A 25,355-nucleotide genomic window follows, 5' to 3' on the forward strand; every position below is an offset into this window, starting at 1 on the left:
AAGAGCTGAAAGGGGATTTCAGGCAAGCTTGAATATACCACATTTGCTCCTTCCTGCCAGAACCGCCAGTTACAGGCAAGCCAAGAAAGGGAACAATCTGTTGTGCAAAAACTGTGGAAAAACTGAATTAGCTTGTGCGTACATATGCAAATCTAATGTATAACCTCCACTTCATTTGTAAAAGACAAATACAGTCCAAACGTATGAGTCTAAATTGAAAATCTGGCATTCAGAATTAAATTTTAACTTGAAAATATTTGGATTTTGACTAAACATTGGCCTGGTTGCACAGACAGAGCTTAGATTAGGACATTTAGGTAACTTTTATAAATGTGCCTTAGAAGAAAAAAAACATTACTGATGTAAATCCTGAGACAAAACAATGCCCCTGACATATACGATATGTCACTGTAAGTTGCGTTTGGATAAAATACAGCTTTAGTCTGGAACTATAGGCTTAAGCCTTGTCTGTGAAACAGGTGGTTTATGAGGTAAAATGAAAAAGCGCTATTTCAAAGTTTGCACTGTTTCTAGGTCGCTAAGTAGATCGGTGACATTGATCATGTGAACTTCTTTGTACAGATGGTCAGATGTTCTTCCACTGAAGCTCCAGATGCTCTTTGGATCATTTCAAATTATGCTGGAGAACATGGTCATCCGATTGTACACAGACTTTTGGAGTTCATGCAGCTCAAGTGCTGCTGTCAGTAAAGCTAAAAAGATGCACACCAAATGCTAAGACATTCATAATAATGTTACTCAAATTATGGCAGTACTGTAGTTTCTAATGTGCAAAAAGAAAAGAAAAAAGAAGTATTTTCACAGTTTACTGTTTGTTGTACTCATGTCTGTAACCAGGATTTGAACATGTGTGGGGTATAATAACACCTACAAATTCAATGCATTATATACAGTATAAACTTTAATACAAAATTTAAGATTATGTTTTACACTTTACAGGCATGTACACTCTCTGTTCTGTCTGTGCAGTTTATTGCATCACAGTTTGTTAATACTTTACCACAGGCTAGGTAGTTCAGTTGTATTATTACTGTTATGGATAAGTAAAAGGAACCTTGTCGGTGCTCTTATGAATGTTTTTAGCACTTTGTGAATGGTCAATTAAATAGCATAGCCGTTTTCATTGGCAATGTTTACATACTTGGCATATAGCATTCTATAACCTACTTGTTCTACAGATCTGTGTACTAGTGTTATTATGCTACTATATTTGATTGTGTTGATTTCTTACAGATAAAATCACAATGTTCATTATGGTTGTCTTACCATATACTGAGCTGTCTATGAGCCTTAGGGGAACAGGGGTACAGATTTCAACATAAGACTGTCGATGCAATGTTGCTACAAAAAACTTTGTGTTTTGGAAATAAGATAAAGATATAGCTAACTCTAACTTGCAACTTCCTAAAGTGTTCTATTAAAGGTGCAGTGTGTATTATTTATGAGGATCTATTGACAGAAATACGATATATAAGTATGTGTTCAGTGGTGTATAAAGACCTTATAAATATATATATACAGTCTTGTTCAAAATAATAGCAGTACAATGTGACTAACCAGAATAATCAAGGTTTTTAGTATATTTTTTATTGCTACGTGGCAAACAAGTTACCAGTAGGTTCAGTAGATTGTCAGAAAACAAATGAGACCCAGCATTCATGATATGCACGCTCTTAAGGCTGTGCAATTGGGCAATTAGTTGAAAGGGGTGTGTTCAAAAAAATAGCAGTGTCTACCTTTGACTGTACAAACTCAAAACTATTTTGTACAAACATTTTTTTTTTCTGGGATTTAGCAATCCTGTGACTCACTAAACTAATATTTAGTTGTATGACCACAGTTTTTTAAAACTGCTTGACATCTGTGTGGCATGGAGTCAACCAACTTGTGGCACCTCTCAGCTGTTATTCCACTCCATGATTCTTTAACAACATTCCACAATTCATTCACATTTCTTGGTTTTGCTTCAGAAACAGCATTTTTGATATCACCCCACAAGTTCTCAATTGGATTAAGGTCTGGAGATTGGGCTGGCCACTCCATAACATTAATTTGTTTGGTTTGGAACCAAGACTTTGCCCGTTTACTAGTGTGTTTTGGGTCATTGTCTTGTTGAAACAACCGTTTCAAGGGCATGTCCTCTTCAGCATAGGGCAACATGACCTCTTCAAGTATTTTAACATATGCAAACTGATCCATGATCCCTGGTATGCGATAAATAGGCCCAACACCATAGTAGGAGAAACATGCCCATATCATGATGCTTGCACCTCCATGCTTCACTGTCTTCACTGTGTACTGTGGCTTGAATTCAGAGTTTGGGGGTCGTCTCACAAACTGCCTGTGGCCCTTGGACCCAAAAAGAACAATTTTACTCTCATCAGTCCACAAAATGTTCCTCCATTTCTCTTTAGGCCAGTTGATGTGTTCTTTGGCAAATTGTAACCTCTTCTGCACATGCCTTTTTTTTAACAGAGGGACTTTGCGGGGGATTCTTGAAAATAGATTAGCTTCACACAGACGTCTTCTAACTGTCACAGTACTTACAGGTAACTCCAGACTGTCTTTGATCATCCTGGAGGTGATCATTGGCTGAGCCTTTGCCATTCTGGTTATTCTTCTATCCATTTTGATGGTTGTCTTCCGTTTTCTTCCACGTCTCTCTGGTTTTGCTCTCCATTTTAAGGCATTGGAGATAATTTTAGCTGAACAGCCTATCATTTTTTGCACCTCTTTATAGGTTTTCCCCTCTCTAATCAACTTTTTAATCAAAGTACGCTGTTCTTCTGAACAATGTCTTGAACGACCCATTTTCCTCAGCTTTCAAATGCATGTTCAACAAGTGTTGGCTTCATCCTTAAATAGGGATGTATATATATAATATATGAAATCGCCATTTTGCACAGCCAGTACACACTACAGTAGCCCTAAACGGACAAACTGCTCTACAGATAGTTAGCTACTCTCTGCTGTCTTAGACAATGACATCTTTGTCCTGTGTTGGCCACCGTAGCTTGTCTATGTGCTTCGAAAGAGGTGAGTGGTAGACGGTTCCAATTCACAACCTCACAATGCCGCTAAATTTTACACAGTACAGCTTTAAGTGGACAAAACAAGTCCAAAGACACTTATAAAAATTGGATCTGGCATCATGGTGGAAAAACTGTACCGGGGTCCTTACCCACAACTCTTTCTAAAGCCTTGTTCACTTCACCATGCATTCAAGATTCATACTGTTTTAACACGCACACCACGGACACTAAACAATCTAGCAAACGGTCTAAACCTAATTGGGCACTGCAGACACTCATAGGGGGAGTTTTTCAACTTGTAGAAAACAACTTCAAATTGTATTTTTGAGATTTACAGCGGTCTGGACCTCAGTGACCTCAAAGCTGGCTACAGCCATGATTGTACTCAAAGACATGTGAACAAAGGCTTAATGTCTTAATGCATCTATTTGGAGTATTTTAGGTGTAATGCAGCCCTTCAACCAGCATCAACAAATGGATAATCCATTTGGCATTCAGCTAATATTATTTACCTGCCCATATATTGTTCATTTCGCTTCCATCTGGTTATCACATTATGTTCCTCTCTAGAAAATGAATTGGCTCTTTAAGAAGTGACAGATGTAGCGGCAGAGGGGGATGATGTGATTGTCTGTCGAAGTTCTGGGTTTACGAACAATGTTGAGGCATCCAAGTCATTTTTGGATATCACTTAAATGCCACTAAAACCAGCAGAGAATTATGGGCCCATCATCATGGCAGTAATATTGCACATAATGACTGGTCCCCAAAGACATACGTCTTCGAGTCATTTAATGAGATTTTAATGTCCATTAAAAGTGTTCGCTCATTAACTGACTGAAGCTGTAGTTTTATCAGTCAATTGTAATTTTTTTCTTAATATGCAGATGTGCCTGCACAATGCATTGCATTTTAATGAATGGCATGTGTTTTAATCTGAGGTAACACTTTTTTATTTTGATGGTCCGTTTTAGAGATTCTACTAACTATTAACTCAAGTATATGTCTATTATAAACGTGCAACTGCATATTAACTAACTGTAGAGTATTAGTAGACAGTCTGCTTTGTATCTACTAAATACTTTATTTTTTTGATTATTTCATTCTACTATAAGTAACTTTTCAACTACCCACAAACTCTTTATACAGTAGAATAGTAAAATTTATACAAATTTGGCACCAAAATTATTCAGACACTTTGACCTGACCATGTTTAGCTTAAGTGTTTTTTTTTTTTCTGTAATTGCTAATGCGACCTTTTACGCCACAGACTGAACATAATGAAGCATTGCTTGGTAATTGGTTGACCTAAATTGGGATTATATTTGTGTGTTTAAATTTAGCAGCTGACAGCTGATTGGTTGATTGTAATCCATTACGTACCTTTCTATCAAAGTTATCTGACATTATCAAGAGGAATTTATTCTGACACAGTTTAACTCTGAGTTCTTGTCATATTTTATTACCATTTTCTAAACCATTGCGAATAAGCTGTGGTAATGTGAGAACATTTTAAAGGTGTCTGAATAAATTTAGGTTTGACTGTGACAATTCATGAAAAAGAATCTGAGATGTGCATCCTCTAATATTTCCCAGTGATCATTACATAAGATGCACTTCAGGTACTGCAGCGGATTTAAAATATTAAGAAAAAATATATATTTTGCTAACCCAGTTCAGACACAGGATATTGTCTTATTTTGGTGAATACATTGGAATACAGAAGCACAAGATTACCTCTGAGCTATGAGCAATGTGATATTCAGGTCAGTGAACAGCATAGTCAACAGCATTTTTTTTTAACTGAAGTTTTTTTTTATGTGCTCATCCATATTCTTTGCAAATGTTTGTTTTGCTATAAGTTTAATAAAAAAAGGATATACTCTGTCTTGGCTAACTGAACTCTGGACTACGAGTGTGTTGTAAAAACGAAGACATGGGGATTTATTCTACGACACCCAAATATCCATCGGCATGTTCTGACGATACCCTCATATCATGATTCGATACATCACGATACTGAACTCACGATATGGTATTATTGCGATACTCCAAGACATAAGGTAAAATGTTAACAAAAAATATACTGTTGATTTCAAATGCAAAATTTGGGATTACATTTTGGGTGAAAATTAATAGGCTTGAACTTGATGCTGGTTATCCTTTTTATAGGACAATGGTGACACCAAAATAAAAAATATTAATGATTCTGAAGCTGAAAATACAGAATTTTTTTAGAATATGCTTGCACTCTGTCACTGACTAGATATATTTAAAATAATGTACGGCACTTTTTATTGGTTACATTTGGTATTATCAGGACCCACAGATATTCCCTCATTGCATTATTGTACATTATATTCAGCACTATGTATAGTAGTTTAAAGTGGTACTGACATTAAAACTTGATTATTATTTTTTTCTTATACTGTACTTTTCATTTTTGTTGAACTATCCACAATACAGATTTTGTGGCAATATCCACAATATACATTTTTTTGTATTTTTGTATTGCAATATATTGTAACAGAATATATTGTTACAACCCTAATTGTAACGCTATTTTTTCCATCTCAATCTCTTCAGGTGCTTGTTGAGTATCCGTTTATATGGCAAGGTCAAGGTCTTTTTAAAACAGAACTTATGAGAAGTTTTCACACTTGTTATGTGATGAAGAACTCTCTCTACTTTCCCTTCATTTCCACAGCTATGATTGAAGTGTCTAGCAGCATTTGTACTGTATTATTTATGCATCTATCTAAAACAGAGTAGATGGTGTTCTTATGACTCAGTGTCCTCTCCCCGTTTTACTGTAAGTATGAAGAAACTTTCCGTGTTGTTGAAAAATCAGGTTTTTATAAATATCACACTAAGAAACATTGAGGAAAGTGTTTTGCCACCAGTTGGCCAAGGTCACAATCCTCAAGGGACTGTGGTCTCATTTTTCTCCTCCCACCCCCTTCACCCTTTTAAGTCACCATATCAAGCGGAGAAAAACACATTGCTGAAAATAAAAATAACCGTTGCTGAATTCCCTCTCAGTAGGGAACACAAGTGCTGGATAGAGATAACATGGTTAATATGTGGTGGGGCTGCAACGTTGGACTGCCTAGAACGTTCTAACATGCTTTTTCTTGATTTTGATCTGATTGTATGAATATTGCAGGGGGATCTTTTAGCGTCTGTAATGACACTGGAAAGTTTGTGCGCTGAGAATATAGAGAGAAAGAGAGTGAAGAGATTCAAGAGCAGGGAATGTTGATTGGGTGGAGAGGTCATAAAATATTGAGGCCTGTTGTTTTCCCACTGGAGTGCATATTTTTGGCCAAAGTGAAAGAGTCATGAGAAGATTTCTTGCGATCAAAAACCTGTCCGTTTCTCCTCCCATATCATTCTGGGAATTATCCCAGGATGATGACAGCTCTCATTGGAAGGTTTTTTAGACTGAGTGCATGTGTGTGTGTGTGTGTGTGTGTGTGTGTGTGTGTGTGTGTGTGTGTGTGTGTGTGTGTGTGTGTGTGTGTGTGTGTGTGTGTTTGTGCCTGAGAAAAACAGATTGTTAGATATACTCTTTAAATTTTGTGCAGTTTTTTCATTATTTTGTCATTTTATTACAATCAATGCATTTATTATTAACCTTACTATATATGTTAAAACATATTTTTATTATTTTGTCAAATATATTATTGTTATATATATTTATATATATATATTTATATATATTTATATATATATATATGTATATATATTTATATATATATATGTTATACACCCACACTTTATAATATATATATATATATATATATATATATATATATATATATATATATATATATATATATATATATATATATATATATATATATATATATATATATATATATATATATATATATTATAAAGTGTGGGTGTGTATTAAATATATAATGCCTTGTAATGGGCCAAAATTACATAGTTCCCCATGTGAACCATCACAATTTTATATTATTTATATTTAGATCATGTTTTTTTTTTTAAATAGTATATAAAATACATTACAAATATACACAAATATTGTTTTGTTAACAAATAAAACACATTGCCTTATTGTAGCAATAGAAATAAAATAAGTTAGTATTAGTAAAAAATATTAATTGCCTAGTGATTTATGGGCCAGAAGGACAGTCCTAAAATTCCCACCACAATTGTTTAGATTTTGTTTGAATATGTTTTTCGTCCTATTTTTGTTTTCTGTTTTGTACATTGAATTTGTTTTATTTAGCAGTTTTTAGTTGTCGGTTGTACCATCTGCTTTATTATCAGAACATTTTACAGTGAAAACATTTTAAAACAATTTAAAAGCTCAGTTAGGTTGATGTATTAACATTATAAAATAAAGGCCTGGTTTCACAGACAGGGTTTAGATTAGGACAGGATTAGGCAAAACAATGGCACTCACATAAGACATGTTAGTACAAGAACTAGGCTTAAGGCCTTTTCTGTGAAATAAGGGGGTAAATCAAATAGGAGCATTAATAAAGTTAACAAAATAATATAGTGATATATGTAACATACATATGTTACCATATATTACCCAGCTGTCACAGCTGTAAGTTTTTTTTTTTTTACAGTCAAAAATAGGTCAAGCAATCCCCTGTAACTTTGTGCCGGATCCTGTTTTTGGACTACATCATTCTCTCTCCCCCCTCGCTCAACTGTACGAAAACCTGCAGCAAAATGCTGCAACTACTGTAACTGGCATCATTACACTGGCTTGTGCGATGTCCTGAGGCTTCATTAGGGACCGTACACATGCAAACACTTGCTACTCATGCAGTATTTCAGCACTCAACTTAAAAGAAACTTCATCAGGCGAGACAATCAACTAAAACAAAGCATTCCCTTGCTTGAACTTCCTTAAAAATTCCTTAAAAGCATCATGTCACCCATGAACAACATTGTGTTTCTTGACAAAGCATTTAGCTTGTCCCCCATCTGGTGAATATTGCACATCCTCCATTATGCATAAACTCACTAACCACAAAGAGATCTGCAGCCGCCAGAACTCCCTGTGCCACGTCATTTTAATCATGGCGTTATGAAAACTTCATGAGTTTCTGTGTTTCGTTCCCTGTGTTGTTTTGTGCTAACGGCTTCATTCAATATACAACAGGATACAGGATATTTACCCACCTCTGGGAGACTGACAACACAAATCCCTTTAGATGAAAGTCAAGAGTATAACCTGCTTAAAATAGCTTCCTGGTAGGCTGTTGCGTTTTTGTGTGCAGTGTTGGAGAATGTTACGTAGAAGTTTTAGAAGTAATGTTACAGTTTGTGTTTGTATATTGACATACACAGTTTCTGTCTTTTAATTACCTTTAAAGAGGAATCACTTAAAGTTACTTAACTCATTTGAAATCAAATGATGTAAAAAAGTCTGTGTATCTATCTATGTTCTCGTGTATACATCTTTGAAGTCTTGTAGTCTTATTTGATTGGATTAGCTGAGTGGCCTTTTAAGAGCACTGGAATGCAGTGGTGTTCGAAGAGTTTTAAAATACAGCCACCTCTGGTCAGTCATTTGAGTTATTGAATCATTTGCTCAACCATTTCATTCAAAAATGCTGATTCATTCAGAAGTGAGTCAGATAATTGCCTTTACGAGTGAGTCATTGAATCATTAATTTAGTTTGATCATTCAAAAACTATATGAAGGAGTCGTTGAATCATTTAATCAACCGCTTTATTCAGAAATGCTGATTCATTCAGAAGCGAGTCAGATATCTGCCTTTACGAGTGTCACTGAATCATTAATTAAGTTTTATCATTCAAAAACTTAACGGAGTCATTAAATAATTTACTTAACTGCTTTATACAAAAATGCTGATGCATTCAGAAGTGAGTCGGATAACTGCCTTTATGAAAGTGTCATTTAATCATATACTCAACTCAACTCATTAAACTCACACAATAAAAAAAAAAAATTCAGGAACTAATGGTGGCGGTCTTTATGAGTGAGCCATTGAATAACTTACTCAACCAGTTCATTTGACAACAGTTTCATTCTGGAAAAAAACAAGTTACTGTCTTAATGAGCCAATTTATTATTTACTTAATCAAATAATAAAAATAAAAAAGATTAATTAAGAAATACATCAGGGGACTCTTTATGAGTGAGTAGTTGAACCATTTACTCCACAGTAATGGAACAAATAGCTTTCTTTTATGATTGAATCATTGAAATAGTCATGCAAGAATGCCATTTCTGAGTGGTTCTACTGTGGTGGAGCAAATGTAGACATTGTCACTAAGAATATTGTGTCAAACCTGTAAGTTATTCAATATTAACTTATTATTTATTGAAAAAAAAACTATATAGCTTAAATATTCTGACTTATTACAAGGCAAATGGCTAGGGATGTCTCAAAGACAAATAGTTACAGATACCAGACATTAATTAAAACCAGTTCAGGAACATAATATGTAGTCCAAACGTGTGAAGCCTTTAGCTCTGACAGATAGCTGCTTGTCTGTCTTTATTCACCTGTGGCTGAGCTCAATATCCCATCTGTCATTGCCTGTTCTCCAGTTCAAACAAAAGCCTTGGCTGCGGTGCTGTGCCGTGCAGTAATTTGATTAGGGTTATTGAATGAACATTAGACGGCCAGGGCTCCAGCCAACACACACTGCTGAACTCACCTGTGGGCGCATGGTTTGTTACAATTTGAAAAAGATCCAACACAAAAACAGCGGTTTTAATCTCTTCAGGGGTTGTTTGATTTGCCTCTCAGACAATGATAATGTCATAATACTTTGCTCTCCAAGTCTCCTGGTCCCATTGCAGATGTTTTTTGTCTGGTTTTGGCTTGTTCAAATGTTTATTTATTTTTAATTGTCTGATCTTTGCCCCACAGGTGTATTGAGCCTGCCGGACAGTCTGAACCTGCACCGTGATCAGCAGCGAGCAGGGAAAACCGGAGAGGGCCATGCCTACAGCCAGGCTGAACTCCGCACCATTGAACAGTCCCTCCTGGCGACCCGCGTGGGGAGCATTGCAGAGCTCAGTGAGTACTCATGCCTAGAAAATGTTATTGATATGGAAGTTTTTTCACAAAGGCTGCAATTATTTGATCAAAATGCAGTAAAACATTGTATTCCCCCTCATTCATTTTATTTAAAAGTTAGACATCAATCTTCTTAGTATTCCTTAATCTATCAACAAAAATATAACAAATAATATAAAAGTTTATATTTTCAATTTATTTATTTATTTATTGATTATAAAAAGTGTATAGGGTCACTAGCGACCCGAGGTATGTATTAGCGTAAGTCTTTTTTGTTTCTGCACAACAATAAATTAATCTCTGATGACTAAATACGTGCAATTTAGCTTTATTCCTCAAGGTTGCAATGTCATAAATTCACAGGCATTAATCAAAATTTGGTCAGCAATTTCGTCATTAATTGGTCAGCTGGTCCCCAGCTGGTTGAATGAAGAAGAACGCTTTGTGTGAACTAGGTTTAATATGAAATCATTCATTTATTTCAACACCTATAGTGTTCAGCTAAACAAATGTATTTAAACACACACCATACTTCCGTATCGGGTCGGAAAAACTTCGAACACATCTTCCCTTCTTATGACTTCAGTGCTGTTCTTTTCTCAGAGAAAAGCTTAACTCCAAGTCTTCCAGAGTCGCGGTCGAAAGACTAATAGCACGCAAGCACAACTCTGCCGTCATTATGTTAAGCCCCGCCCACCGACTCTATACATGATGTGATTGGCCTGACCAGAGACGTGTATTGAAAGTTGCTAGACAGATACTCGCGGCAGATTAGATTTGCTGCCGCTAGGGTGCAAAGGGTAGATTTCTAGGCTAGTGCAGCCGGCGTTTCCGAGCAAAAGCGCGTTTATGGGCATGCATATGCTCTCTCGCTCTTGTCACCTTTTCAAGCATTACTGCAGGATTTTTCATAGTGGTAATTCTATATTTTATACTTCTTTTACATTTTGGATGTGATGTTATAACAGTTTGTTATTTATACAAACTGTGTCATATTTTTGTATTGTGCTCTGTACTTCATGCCTCAGAAAGCAGTTGTTAGAAAATAGTGAGAACACAACAAAAGGTGATTGTATACTTCTGAGGAATAGTGATAAAAATACATTTAACCACTGTTTCCTAAGATTGTCCACCTTAGGAAGGCCAAAAAGATAGACTCTCTTTGGAGTGGACTTTGGCTATGTAATTTTGCTGACCTTTTCATCAAACAGCATCATTACACATTAAAGAAAGATGAATCAATAAAAAAATCATAACAGGACCGTTTAAAGTGTAATTTATTTATGTGATTTCAAAGCTTTTTACTCAAAGTACAATGAAAAGTTTAGAAATCATTCTAATGTTGTGATTTGGTGCTCAAGAAACATTTCTTAATATAAAAAAAATATTGAAAACAGCTGTGCTTAATTTCTTTGTTTGGAATTAAAACTGACCGAAACTTTTGAAAGGCTCAAAAAAGCAAACAATTAAAAAGTTGGTTGCTGGTAGTATTAGGGATAAGACAATCTCATTCTAGAGAGCATTTGATTAGAAAGAAATCTGTGTTGGACGAGTCCTCAGTGTTGTTGGTCTATTTTCTGGAAAGAGAAAGAGTGTACATTTTGAATACATTTAAAGAGTGTAAAAACAATTATGGACGTAGTGTCTGTGGAGCAGTTCTGAAGCGTAATGTGTCGGACTGGCCATTGCCATCAGAAACGGGTGCCACTATTGTATGTTTTGAGTTTGTTAGTTAGTGTAGTTTATGTAGGGCGTCTGAACGCCGAAGATGTTTATTTCCTTTTTCTTTTCATTGTGTTAAGTAGGTATGTTGGGAATGGGTTAGGAGCTGGGTTTTTGTTTTTGTTACTTTCTTTAATTTAGCCCCGTTTAAGTTCCTACTCCCTGGCATCGGTTTTTGTTTTGTTTTCTCCCTCCTGTGTTGAGTTTTCCTCTCCAAATGTTATTGTGAATAAATCTTTCCGCTTCATGTAAAACTCCAGTTGTTGCTCTTGTTCGTTTTTTTTTGCACCCGCACCTCTGATCGTCTTCCAGAGTTGAAATCCGGGAAAATTCTTATTAATTTTATGTTGTGTCCCTCATGCCCTTATAGCCACCTTTGGGACGTAACAACGCGTCACTCCGGATAACTGATAATGGGCAAAGACGCGGGACATGGACGCGATGACTGACAGACAGCAGACAAACGGCTATCCACCTGTCACTCAAAGTGGCCACACCCTTAATTATGCAGAACTTTATGGCTTTATTTAATGTAAATGAATGAAATTCACCCCATCACAGTTGTCATGAAGAGCGAAATCAGCTATATAGACCAAAACCACAATTTGTGCCAGGCTGTAAACATGTTTCTTTCTGCTGTAAAGTTGGGCATTTTAACATGGGGCTCAATAAGATTCTGCTCCCTTCTGGAGCCGAGGAATTGCAGTTTAAGTCACTTCCGTATAGGCTTCAAGAGAAACTGGGGGAGGTTGCCGCTTGATTTAATCTGATAGAAGTGAACATTGAGTCGATATCTAAATCTAGTCAAAAATGTTTTTCCCGCACCATTTGAATTTCAGCAGTGACCCTGTTTGGTATCCATTCTGTGTCAGGTCTCTGAGCTATTTGACATCTGGACGATCCAGTGAATTAGCTATTTTTAGTCACGTGTGGGTGTATGAGCCCAGTGGTCAGCATCTGCAAGGTCCCTAACTGAGCGGGGTGTGTCTCCCTGTACTGTCTACCGGATGGTCGTCAGACTGAATAAAAGCTCTTTGTATGTTTGTCTTGGTGATGGTGGTTAGCCTGTGTGTGGCAGTGGATTTCAAAGCTTGCCGTATTGCAGGACTGCAGCAACAGTCATTTTATAATCACAGCAAACACACACAACACCCAAAAGGTCAAGATGTAAAAGAGCACACCATCATCTGATTATGTCTCCTCAAGTATGCCTGCCTGCCAAATGTATGCCTGCCAAATGAATACATGTGACCCCAGAGGAGGGGAAATTCAATGTGTGCAGAGAGACTTGAGTAAATTACTGAGATTCAGTGACCCTTCTGTCATTCTAATCAACATTGCATCCTGCTTGGAAACAGACACATCAGAGTCAGCAATGTGAAACAATAGAGCAAACACAGCCAGGCTATTGCATGCTTGTTTTGTTTATTAAAATCATTTTGATTGGGTGAGGCTCACAAACCCGTCGTGTCTGGGTCATGTTTCAAATAATAATAAATAAATAATTATCCTTAATTAAATAGTATCAGTCAGTCAGTCAATCACATTTTATATAAATTATATATTATAATATTTAAATATATACATTGTTTTATATATAATTTAATAGTATTTATTGTCATAGACAGGCAAAAGAAATGAGGTGGGTTATTTAAGATGCTGCAGGGTGTTTGTGTTATTGCATGATATGAGGTATCAGCACAGGTGTAAAGTTGCTTTCATAATGCAGCATTGGTTATGTAACCATGCAGAACATTAGCTATTTCGACAACAGATGAGGCATAATAATCAGACATAACTGACTTTTTCCTCCTCAGCTTTGTGTGCACACTGCACAATAAGCATTTATATAATGATTGCAAACCCTTGAAAAGCCACCTAATTGACCATTCACTAATTATGGAGAATGTTCACACTGTACAACGGAATATAAAAGTTGGGATTATGCAATTTCTTGTTTGTTGATGAAAATTTCTCATGCATATTCATTTCCTTTTAAATCATCTTAGTTTTGGTTATGTTAAATATTTTCTCTGTCTCCTCTAATTATCTCGCAGTGTCCTCATCACAGACCTATAACTATCAGTGTGGTGTATTGCAAAACAGTACTTGTTAGAATGTGTCCAGCATTTTTATGAGCATCCTGGCGTCTGTCAGTGTGAAACCACATGAGCCGCTGCAGTCAAATTTAACTAGGAAACATAATACATTGTGGGCATTTAACAAAGAGGCCCAAACATTTCAGACGTCACTGTCCTGAAGGCTAGTTATGCTATGGTACATATGTTCTTAAAACGTTTTGATAAGTACAATTTTATTTAATTTTTTAAAAACTTACTTACATACTTTTTATATAAGTAAATGCCTCTAGAGTTCATCTTTTCATTTGAGCCACCAGGCAAAACTCATCTGTGGGATTTTACCCTATTGTTTTTTTTTTTACCCTATTTTTTTGTTTGTTTGGTTTTTATGCTAGTGCTCAGAATTTGTAAGAAAAAGCTCCTTTCACAATATGGCCATAATTCAGACATCTGTCTCTCCACACAATCCCAGAATCCCCTTAAGATTTCGGCCTGCACTGTGCTTTCTCATTGGTTAACTAAATTATTCCCAGCTTAAGTTCATTGCTAAAAATCTAAAAATACAATAAACTATGCAGTGTGGAATTCAAGGGACAGTCATATTCATCTGTCTGTCCGTCAGTCAGTCAGTCCGTCTGTATGTCCATCCATTTGTCAAAGCATTCATTCATTCATTGATTCATTCATTCATTCATTCATTCATTCATTCATTCATTCATTCATTCATTCATTCATTCATTCATTCATTCATTCATTCATTCATTCATTCATTCATTATCTCCTTGCTTATCTTTGAAAAAATCCCCAATACATGCTCTTCTTGAACTAAAAAATCCAGAATCAACTGCTGCTTTCACATTGTTTGGGCTGAAATAACATGAACTAATTTATTAGTTTCCTTTACCAGAGGCCTTTAGATTATACATGGAAAATTAGCAATTAAGGGATATTAATCAAACTACTATCTTGACAAGGCAGAAAGAAAACCACTCACTGCTCTTGGTAGGATAACTAATGTAGCCCTAATAAGTCTAAATTGATATAGTTACACAAAGTTATAACAAATGAATTATTTTATAATTACAGACCTGCTCAGTCAGACTATTGTGTCTAATAGTCAGTATGTTTACCCCTAATATTTTCCTTTTGTGTAATTAAAAGAAAGATTCCACTGTTTTAACATGTGAGCTTAATATGCAATACAACTAACTAAAGTGGGTTGTGAATGACTTTCCATCAAGGAAATGAAACTGCATGACAAGTTTGTTATAGTTTTTTATATATAAGTTTTTTATATATTTCTAAATTTCAGCTGTTATATACAGATTCAAATATTTCCTTTTTGGTAGCTAACACGGAAATGTCACCATCAGTACTGATGATAATGACATCCAATGTCAGTGAGAGAAGTGAAATCAACTGCATTTTGCCTGTAAATGAATATGGTCCAATCAAAACCTTTTTCCTCCATCCTCTGTGATGTTTCCTGGCGGACCTGAGCCATCCGGAAACACACCAAGTGCCACTTCAGCATCAGAGCAGCTGTAAAATGCTTAGCAAGTTTAGGTAATTCACACTACACCAATAGACACCGACCAATGGCAACAGACACATTTGTTGTTTTTTGTCTAATTAGTGTGAAACTTTAGTGTTGGTCGGTGCTTGTTTTCAGCTGTTATGACTCATTCATTTAGAGTTATTTTAAGTCATTTGAAAAATGAAAGAGCAATCAAATTGAAAGTAGAAAGACAGTGTGGTTATTCAATTATGGATACATTTGACTAATTGAAATCAAGTGGTACTTCAAACTTATTGTTTAAACTTATTTTATATGTTAAATTTTAAAGCATTTACCCTGGAATAAAGGTTTCCCAGCAGAACACACTGCCTCCGCTGGCTTGCCTTCTTCCCATAGTGCTTCACGGTGCCATGTGTCCCAACAAACTGCGCCTACATGCACTGTGTATTCTAACACCTTCCTATCAGAACCAGCATTAACTTCTTGAGCAATTTTCTGTTTGATCAGACCACACAGACTAGCCTTATTAGTACTTATTTTTAATAAATGCTTTTATTTTCTTAAATGTTATTTTTTCTTAATTCTTACTTTACGCATGGTTTCCTAATTAAAGAACTGCCCACTAATGTGATAATTGAACCTTTGTGTGAAAAATGCGATTTTATAAAGCTCCCCTTAAAGAGGTCTTCATGGTGATTTAAACAATGAACTTCTTTTGTGAGAAATAAGGGAAAATAAGGGAAAATCAAACTGCTCCAGTTTTAACAAAAGACACACCACTTGCCCTTTAGACTGATTAATAACCATAGTTAAGCACATAAGAGTTCAGAAAAACTCAGAATGTAGAAAATAAATGTGCAGATGTGAGCGGTCAAATGTGGATGCACAGATGCACCTGTGTGTCTTTCTCTTTTAGGGCACCATGTCCTTTAAACCTGGCATGTCTTTCATTTCTTCATCACTTATTTCTACCTGCTGAGCTACACAATTTCCTCTCTGAGGCCTTGACAGCAGACTGAAACATGGCTATTTACTAAACACACACTCGAATACACAAGCTTACGTGTACATTTAGACATAAACAGCTCCTGCCAAATTGATCGTCTCTCTGAAAGCCTTCGGTCTAAAGGGTTCATGCCCTGAACTTTACTTAATCCTCGTTCAAGCATTTTGTCAGTGACCTAAATGATCAAACAACACAAAGAGAAAATGCATACTGGATTCTTTGGTTTAGAAAACAGACTAGAACAGGGATAATGAGACATACATCTCATCCTATTTACAGGCACAAAAATGGCTTAGCTATGAGTTTCTAAAATCGAGCCACTGAAAACAACTTTAAAGAAATAAATCGGTGTTTGAAGCTAGACAATGTAATTATCTTGACCCAATGAAATTTACATCAAAGTTTTTAGTCCATACGCATTTGCTTTGAGGTCATCTACATGCTGGTGCTGACTGAATAGATTTTAACAAATATATGCATTTAGTTTTTAATTTGCAGTCTTTCTCTTTCAGTAAACCTGAGCAAACATATTGATAGTCTAAGCCTCAGACGTCATGATCGTGGACTGCTGGCTTATCGTCTGATGCATATGACACACCTAATCTAGAAACGCTTCAGGAGTATCAAAGTCATCATCTTATTGGTTGAATTCTACAGGATGTCTACGAAACGTGTTTGTCACATTCTTTAACGGTCGGCCTGGAAACAAATGACACGACTCCAATCTCCCTTGTAGTAGAAGACAACAGTTTACAACAGTGACAATGATCGCTTACCAGGATCAACTAAACACTGGATTTTCAAAAGTATGTGAAGTTCGCAGCTCCATTGTTGCAGTAAACTTGCATAACATTGCATAGTTTATAGATGCACGCCAGGTCTGTTATTGCAGGGACATCGACTTTACATTTTCACAGCGCTAAACATGACGCGGAACAAAAAACGAACTGTGATTTATTTGCGTTACATGTCGGTCAAACATCCTCTTGGGCAGTCCTTGACCAATGAAACTGCCATACATATTAATACATACAGTACAGGCCAAAAGTTTGGACATATAATATATGATAACAATATAATATATAATAACAATCTTATTGGACATATATATTTGTAATGTTTTTGAAAGAAGTTTTTTCTTCTCATTAAGCCTGCATTTCATGTGACACTGAAGACTGGAGTAACGATTCTAAAAATTCAGCTTTGCATCACAGAAATAAATGATCATTTAAAGTATAATAAATTGAAAACCAACTATTTAGATTGTAATAATATATCACAATATTACATTTTTTTCTGTATTTTTGATCAAATAAATGCAGGCTTGATGAGCAGAAGAAAGTTATTTCAAAAACATTACAAATAGTAATGTGTCCAAACTTTTGGCCTGTTCTGTACTGATTAACATATGGATGACTCATCCTGCACTACACACTTTTTTTGTCCAGTCAAATGCTCTCTAGGATGAAAATGTCCCTCCCCTGAATACCGCCTGCAACTGACTAGTAAGAATTAAATCATGGTTGTAATCTAACTAAAATATATGAATTATTTTTTAGAAGCTGGAAAAATCTTGAATTTTCAGTTTATTTCCATTGCCTGCTATAAGTATATATTTAATGAAAGCCCTTTTGCTTCCAAACAGTCTTAAGCAGTTTTTTTTAAGAGAGTACATCTATGCCAAGGGCATCATTCAACTTATTCAAATGGCACATATCCGCCAAGGAATGGAAGGACCATTTTACAGCTGATTGGTAAGATTTGCTATTGCATTCCAGAACTGTATAGTAAAACTGTTCTCAGACAGTCCTCTCTTTTCAACTCTGATGCTGACCAGACAGACAAGGGCAAGTGAGTCATTTTCATCTGCACAAACTGCAGAAACTCCTGACCTGCCACTTTCTCTGCAGGTTGGCCACTGCTGACTGACCCCAAAGAGCAAATAGGGAAACAAAACCTTAATGTGCAGCAATCACCTTTCAATAATCATAATTAAAAGGGCATTGTAATTTAACAATGGCTTGAAGAATTTAATCTAATCAGTTCACCTTATTAGCCCGCACCTTATTCAGAGCATTGTGTGTGATGACACATGCAGATGATTCAAACGCATTATTCCATCGCTGTCGAGCTTAATATGAACCTCCTGACAGTTAAAGTTTGACAACCCTAATGCTGTACAAGATAACTCAAACTTTCGCCAATATGGCATATAATTGTTTTTGATTGTAGCGTTATTAACTTCGCTTACATCAGCAATACCTCATAGAGCAGCTGCTAATTTAGTGTAATTGCCTGAATAAAGGTTAGGCTATTTAACACTTTAGGAACACATACCAAAGATGAAATTCCAATGCTAACACTTGTTCTAACCAGGTGTGACTCATTAAAAGGGATAGCACTGCAAAAATGTTGTCTTAATTTTGTCTTTGTCTAAATATCTAAAATAAAAAAAACATTTGCTTGTTTTAAGCAGAAACTCACTTTTTTGGCTGAACTATTACTAGCAACAAGTTAATTTTTTTCACAAATATGAGTTTCTATCCTAATCAGCCATATTTTGTTGAAAAATATTTTTCTACACTGGTCCATCAGTGTCTGTAAAGCAATCACAGCCAAGCAGAAGATATATAAAAAGTTTCTTCGCACAGCAGTTTTTGTGTTCAGTGTGGACAGCAAGCTTGTCGCTGAATCAGCATGTGTCCGAAGGGAAATCTGAGTTTTATTCATACATTTTGATGACAACATGCAGTACAGTAATACAGATGCATTTGCCATATGTCTGAATATTGATAATATAAATGTGCACTTGAGCTGTGCCCCCTCCTATTTCATTTCATATGGATATAGCAATAACATTGGACAAACCAGATGCATTGTTTAAAGTGTTATAGCACATGTGCTAATTTTCAGCACCTGTCCATAGGGGCTTTTACATAGAAGCATCTTCAGCCCGATTTAAGCCACTGTTCGAGCTCTCTGGTGAAGATGTTAATATTGTTCTGCCATTTGAATCCAGTGGGAAGAGAGTTCTATAGTGTAGCCCCTCTGAAGGAGGAGCTGGACTGTCCAAAAGATGTTCTAAACTTCGGGAGCACACAATCCCCACTAACTGAGTCTCTGGTGGAAGGTCTAAAAGAGCCCTGACGCCTCTCCATGAGGCCAGAGAACAGTGGTGACACACAGTTGTTCATACATTTAAAAGTCAATTTCAAAATACTAAAAAAATAAATTTAAAAAAAGCTTATGCTTTTGTATGATATCACAATGATGCCATCTCATTGGTTTTTTGTCAAATATCTTAATTGCCTGTTTATATAGAGAGATAACTGGTTTCAAAGTGGACGCTGATGTTTGTGACCATGCTGTTATACAGTATTCCAGATGTGAAAAAACCATTGCGTGCATAAAAAATAAAGCTGCGTGATGTGACAACTCTCCTCTAATAAAACGAAAACAGTTCAGATTTGATTTTGAAACTTCAGGTGTTTATCCAAAATTATCCCCAAGTATTTCTAGAAAATCTTAGAAAATGAGGTGAGAGCCTTTAAAAATTAATGGAGGCAAAAAGTCTTGTGCTGCCTCAATGGAAAAAGATCCCATGAGCTGTGCAGCAGATTGCAAAGCAAGGTGCCTTTATTTCACGGTCAAAGGAAAACCCGGTAATTATACTGAGAGGGAGTAATTATAAAGGCTCCGACACTATTTCCTGCTGCTTTTGGTAGTTAATACTCAGACACCTCCATTTGTCACGTTTGTGGAGACAATCTCTTGTGCACAAATCCAGCTACGACTTGCCTTAGATCTAAGGGGAAGATGTTGCCAACTGGGTAGCAATAGTTTTCAATGCAATACATTAACTTTTACTTAATATGCTAAAAGGCATTATTATTTACTTACCATCATGTTTTTTTCAAACCTATATCGCTTCACTTCTTCTGTGGAATACAAAAGAAGACATTTACATTTATTCATTCAGCAGACGCTTTTAGCATTTAACAGTGTGTAAATGAAGAACACTTCTGAGCCTCTCATAGAGGCTTGTTGTATAAATTTTGCTAATGAGCATCCTCTTCAGACCTACTGATGCTGAGACCCAGGTCATATTAATACTTTGGTTCTGTCTCTCAGCACACGGGAGAGCTGATGAATACACGTCTTGCATTATTTCCCATCTCACCTTCGGAGATCAGTTCAGGTTTTATGAGATGAGTCGCTTTGTTCAACAACTCAACACATTTCATCATAAATTGGGGCATAAAGGTAAGCCAGGCTGCCACTTACTAATCCTGCTCTGGCTCCTCTGAAACCACTGTAAAGGTTCCCCTGTGGGAAAGGTACCATCGTATATGCATAAAACATGAGAAAAGCTTAGAAAGCAACACCCCGGCCCTATAGCAGATGGAATCAGAGCTTAGGGTTGATTTAGGATAAATTGACTTGAATTCATGTTGCACTTTGTGGTTACTGTATTTTGCATGCCTGTGTTTACATGTGACTTAATGTCATTTATTAAAGATTATTCAAACAGTTGTTTCCGATCCACATGTATTTAATATACAGTCCAACTTCGCTGGGACTTTTCACAGTTTGTGTCACTCTGCTTTTAGTTTTTAGTTCTGCATTAGTTTTCAGTGACAGAGCTAGTAGATGACTGTCATTTGTGAGTCAATGATTTATTCACTCAACCATTTATTTCAAATATGCTCAGGAACAGACCAAGTGCCTGTCTTTGTGAATAAATAATGATCAAACTTCACATATTTGTTACAAACGCTAATTCATTCAGAAACTAAACAAGTGATGAATGAACCCTTGATTCATTCACTTGATTTGCTGAAAAACACACATTTATCCAGGAACAAGTTATATCATTATGAATGAGTCACTGAATCGTTCACCCAGTCAGTTAATTGAAAAATGCAGATTCGTTCAGGAACAGAACAACTGCCAATCTTTATGAATACATAATGATCATACTTAACATATTTGTCAAAAATGCTAATTTATTAAGAAAATAAACAAGTGATGAATGAGCCATTGATCCATTCACTTCATTTGTAAAAAAAAAAAAAAAAAAAAAAAAGAATTAATTTAGAAACTAAGCAAGTTATCTTGAATGAGTCATTGAATTGTTCATCTAATCAGTTAATTGAATTTTTTTTAATTAATTCATAAACTAAACAAGTGACCGTCTTTATGAATGAGTATTTGATTAACTCACTTAAATAATTAATTAAAATACTGAAACATTCAGGATAAATGACCGTCTTATGACTGAAACAATTAGTTTGAAAATGCTGATTCAGTCAGGAATGAAACAAGTGACCGTCTTCACAAATAAGTCGTTAAACAATCACCAAACAATTCTTCAACAATGCACAGCGGTTCTATTGTGACTTTGTTCTAAAATATATTTGTTGGTTGAGCAAAACTACATAAATTATCTACCAATATTGTGTTAAAAAAGTTACTCTCTATCTGTAAGTTACTCAGTTACTCAAATTCTTACTTATTGAATTGTTGCATAAAAGCAAAATCACACTCCTGATTCGAGTGTGAATGTGCACAGATGGAATACAAACAATTTGTTAAATGAAATTCAAAGACTAAAACTGTTTTATAACTCTCATTACTATACAGTAAGCGCACTAAAAGTGTGTAGTTATGGTCTCCCAAGGTTGTTTGTTATGGATGTCATGATGTAAATGTACCCTTAGATGAGACGCTCTGTGCATCTGGCCTCTGGGTGATAGATATTGTGACTCGCCATTGTTAATGACGACAAGTCCTCAGCTAGATGAATCATGGCCTGCAGTGATAGTTTGCTTTTATAATTCCGGTCCACACAGCCACATAAGGTGGATGAGGCAATCATCATTCTCCAGAGGATTCAGAATGACAGCCTCCAGAACGCATATGCATACACAAACACAAACTGCACACTGCATAATTTTGTTTGTGTGTGCGTGACTTTTAAATGAAGGCACCTATTTCAGTGACACATTTGCTGACTAGTCAGGCATAACCAGTGATTCACCGGCCTTGATCTTTTTCAGATTGCCTCGCTGATGGGTAGATCATTGTTCGGTCTGACCTTGAATCCAAATCAGAATCAGTGATGGAGCAACAACATTTTTTTACCAATAAACAAAAACAAATGACACTAAAAAAAGAGAAATTTGAAGATTTTTTTTTTTATGTGTCATTGAATAACCATTTAAATAATTAATTCCAATATTGATTCATTCGAAACAGAGTTATTGTATCTTAAACAATTAGTTAAAAATTGCTCATTCATTCATTCATTTTTATTTTTATTTTTATTTTTTTCAGTTGCTAAATTGAAATGCTGTGAATTGATGCAATTTAGTTCACAGAAATTCAATTTGGGGAACTGAAAAATTTAGATGTGATCAGTCACTTGAAAATGTTCATTTATATATATATATATATATATATATATATATATATATATATATATATATATATATATATATATATATATATATATATATATATTGTGTGTGTGTGTATATATATAATTTGTTTTTGTTTTTTTACTTAAAACAACACTAGGTAACTTTTCAACCTTCATAATATATTTTCAAGACTCTTGTGATGATACATCGACTTACAATAGGTTGAATTACACGTCTGCCATAGCTTGATGGGGTCTGTTTTTAGTCTTGGAATTTTGCTTTACGGCATATACGTCACTTCCACCAACACCCACACTTCTTTAAATTCGGACGTGTGAGCCCAACTTTGTTCGTCGGATAATATAGTCATCTCCGAAGCAGCAGAGACAAATAAGAAAGAAAAGGTTTTGTTGGAGGAAAGCAATAAGAGGAAATGAAAAAGTGATGGGATTAAAGGTAGGACGAGGATCAACATTGGACCAGCGTTTGCTCGTCGGCGTGAGCTGAAGGAGGCGTGCCCGACCGATGCTGTCATTCTTGTTATGGTGATTACCTACCACTCAAACATTGAAGTGAAGTATCATATAGATTCTGTAAAACGGTAACCAATAGACTACTATAATGACGCTGGCTTGTAAACATGAGCATCGCGGTTATTTGGCGTTTGAAAAAAATAAAACCCATGAAATTATATTCATATGATATGCTGAAACATATGCCACTGACTGTACCTGGGATGAAGACATTTCACACGCGACGCCAGAAGAACTCCTGCATGTGAACTCCTCCTGCTGTGTTCAGTTGAACTGTTAGTGCTGCACCAACCCACGGAGCCGCTTTTATGAAATTATTCGGCCCGCCCCGCACCACTGTATATATTTTTACAATCCACCCCGCACCCGCGACCATTAAATAGACATACGGGGTCCGTGGGTTATGAGACGACCCGCGTATCACTAGTTCAGGGCTATCAGGGTTGTCATGTCAACAAATGCACACGCGATGGCATCCCCTGTTGTAGGATGACAGAGTTTACGACAGTAGTAGAGCACATTATTTTTACCCAACTGTAGGGGGACCCTGAGAGCAAAAGTTACCCAGTGCTGCTTTAAACTCATGTCTGAATTGTTCAGTTCAAATTGTAAATCGGATCAACCAATTTATTATTCCAAGCTCAAAAGAATGATTCATTATTTTATTTCGGCTCAATTTCAAGTGAATGTGTCTTACTTTAAGGGCCCTATTTTAATAAAAAAAAAAATGGTCGCACGCCAAGCGCATGATCTAAAAGGGTTGTCCCTTTTAATGAGTCATGGGCGTGTTTTGGGCGTAACATGCAATAAACCAATCAGAGTCTCCTATTCCTAAAAGGCAGTTATGCTTGCATCATGGCAGAATTTGTGTGCAGAAAGACTGAACACTTCTTCAGAGAGGCACGTGAAAATGATAACTGCGTCAGGGCTGAAACGAGCAAAAAATACTTGATTGAATTGTTCTGGCGTCGCATTGCGCCGGGTGGTTGATAGGGCCTTAAATGTGTCTAACGCTGGGTTCACTGTACGATTTTGGCCGTCTGTGACAAATTTTGAGAATCCTCAAAAAGATTCCTCTGATCCTAGGCCAAAGTCTTTAATCGCTAATTTTGATGCAGTCCTGCAGTGTAGCTTCTCCTACGAGAGCCGGTAAATCAAAAACCAACAGAAGCGCAGAACCTGATGATGCAGTTAGTGAGATGACAAACCCCTACTAAATGATTCTGTCTGTGCTTCTGTTGGTTTTTCATTCTATTTTTCTTTTCAAGTCAAGTGACAAGCAAGATTTTTTCCGTTTGCTAGCCACCATTTGAATCCCACATGTAATGCTGCTCACAGTCACCGAACGTGTCACTGATTGATGTAAAACTATGGATGAGTCTTCTTGCATGCATCCGTTTTTAACTAGTCTTGTTCATACAATCATAAAAGCAACATACAGTGTGCACCCGACTTAAGTATTTAGTAATCACAGATTTTATTTTAATTATTTTATACTATTTCTATGGTTATGTTCCTAAATGTATTTGTCGAGTTGTCTGTAAGGTGTTTCAATAAGGCTGAGGAGATTGTCCAGCTCTGTAAATGCCATCAGTGAACACTCATGAAATAAACTTCAAAGAGGCCGTGCTTCTTTGACACTGAAAGGGCAGGGAAGAAGAAAAGGGGACACATTCAGTCTTTCAGCTTTGACTTTGTCCTTTGGCATCTCTTTGAAGCTTCAAGTTGTGGTTCATCATTATTAGATTGCATCCTACTTAAGATTCAAATCATTGAAGGTCACTTTCACTGATGGTTTCTTAGATATTGAATGGTAATGTGTCTACTAAACCCACTTTACTTGCGAAATGTGACATATTTCAATATTAAAGCAGGATGTACAATAACATATGCCAGGACTTTCATTAAATCTGTCAGAAATTGAATGGATCGTTAAACATGGTAGTTGAAAAGTAAGAGGGCTGGTGTATTGT

General features: G+C 36.0%; 1 protein-coding gene across 3 annotated transcripts in view; it reads left to right on the forward strand.

Moving 5' to 3' along the window:
- The window catches only part of btbd11a (BTB (POZ) domain containing 11a), a 159,081-nt gene that overhangs the window by 97,488 nt on the left and 36,238 nt on the right, over window positions 1-25,355 (forward strand). For 2 of the 3 annotated variants that reach the window (XM_067427535.1, XM_067427536.1), the window contains exon 2: window positions 9,950-10,099. In XM_067427535.1, coding sequence (XP_067283636.1) covers window positions 9,950-10,099 — 150 coding nt within the window. Of the gene's footprint in view, window positions 1-9,949; window positions 10,104-25,355 lie in introns of all 3 variants that reach the window. The other variant, XM_067427537.1, reaches the window with a different exon arrangement.

This window comes from Pseudorasbora parva, chromosome 20 (genome assembly GCF_024679245.1).
Source record: "Pseudorasbora parva isolate DD20220531a chromosome 20, ASM2467924v1, whole genome shotgun sequence".
NCBI classification, from domain to species: Eukaryota; Metazoa; Chordata; class Actinopteri; order Cypriniformes; family Gobionidae; genus Pseudorasbora; species Pseudorasbora parva.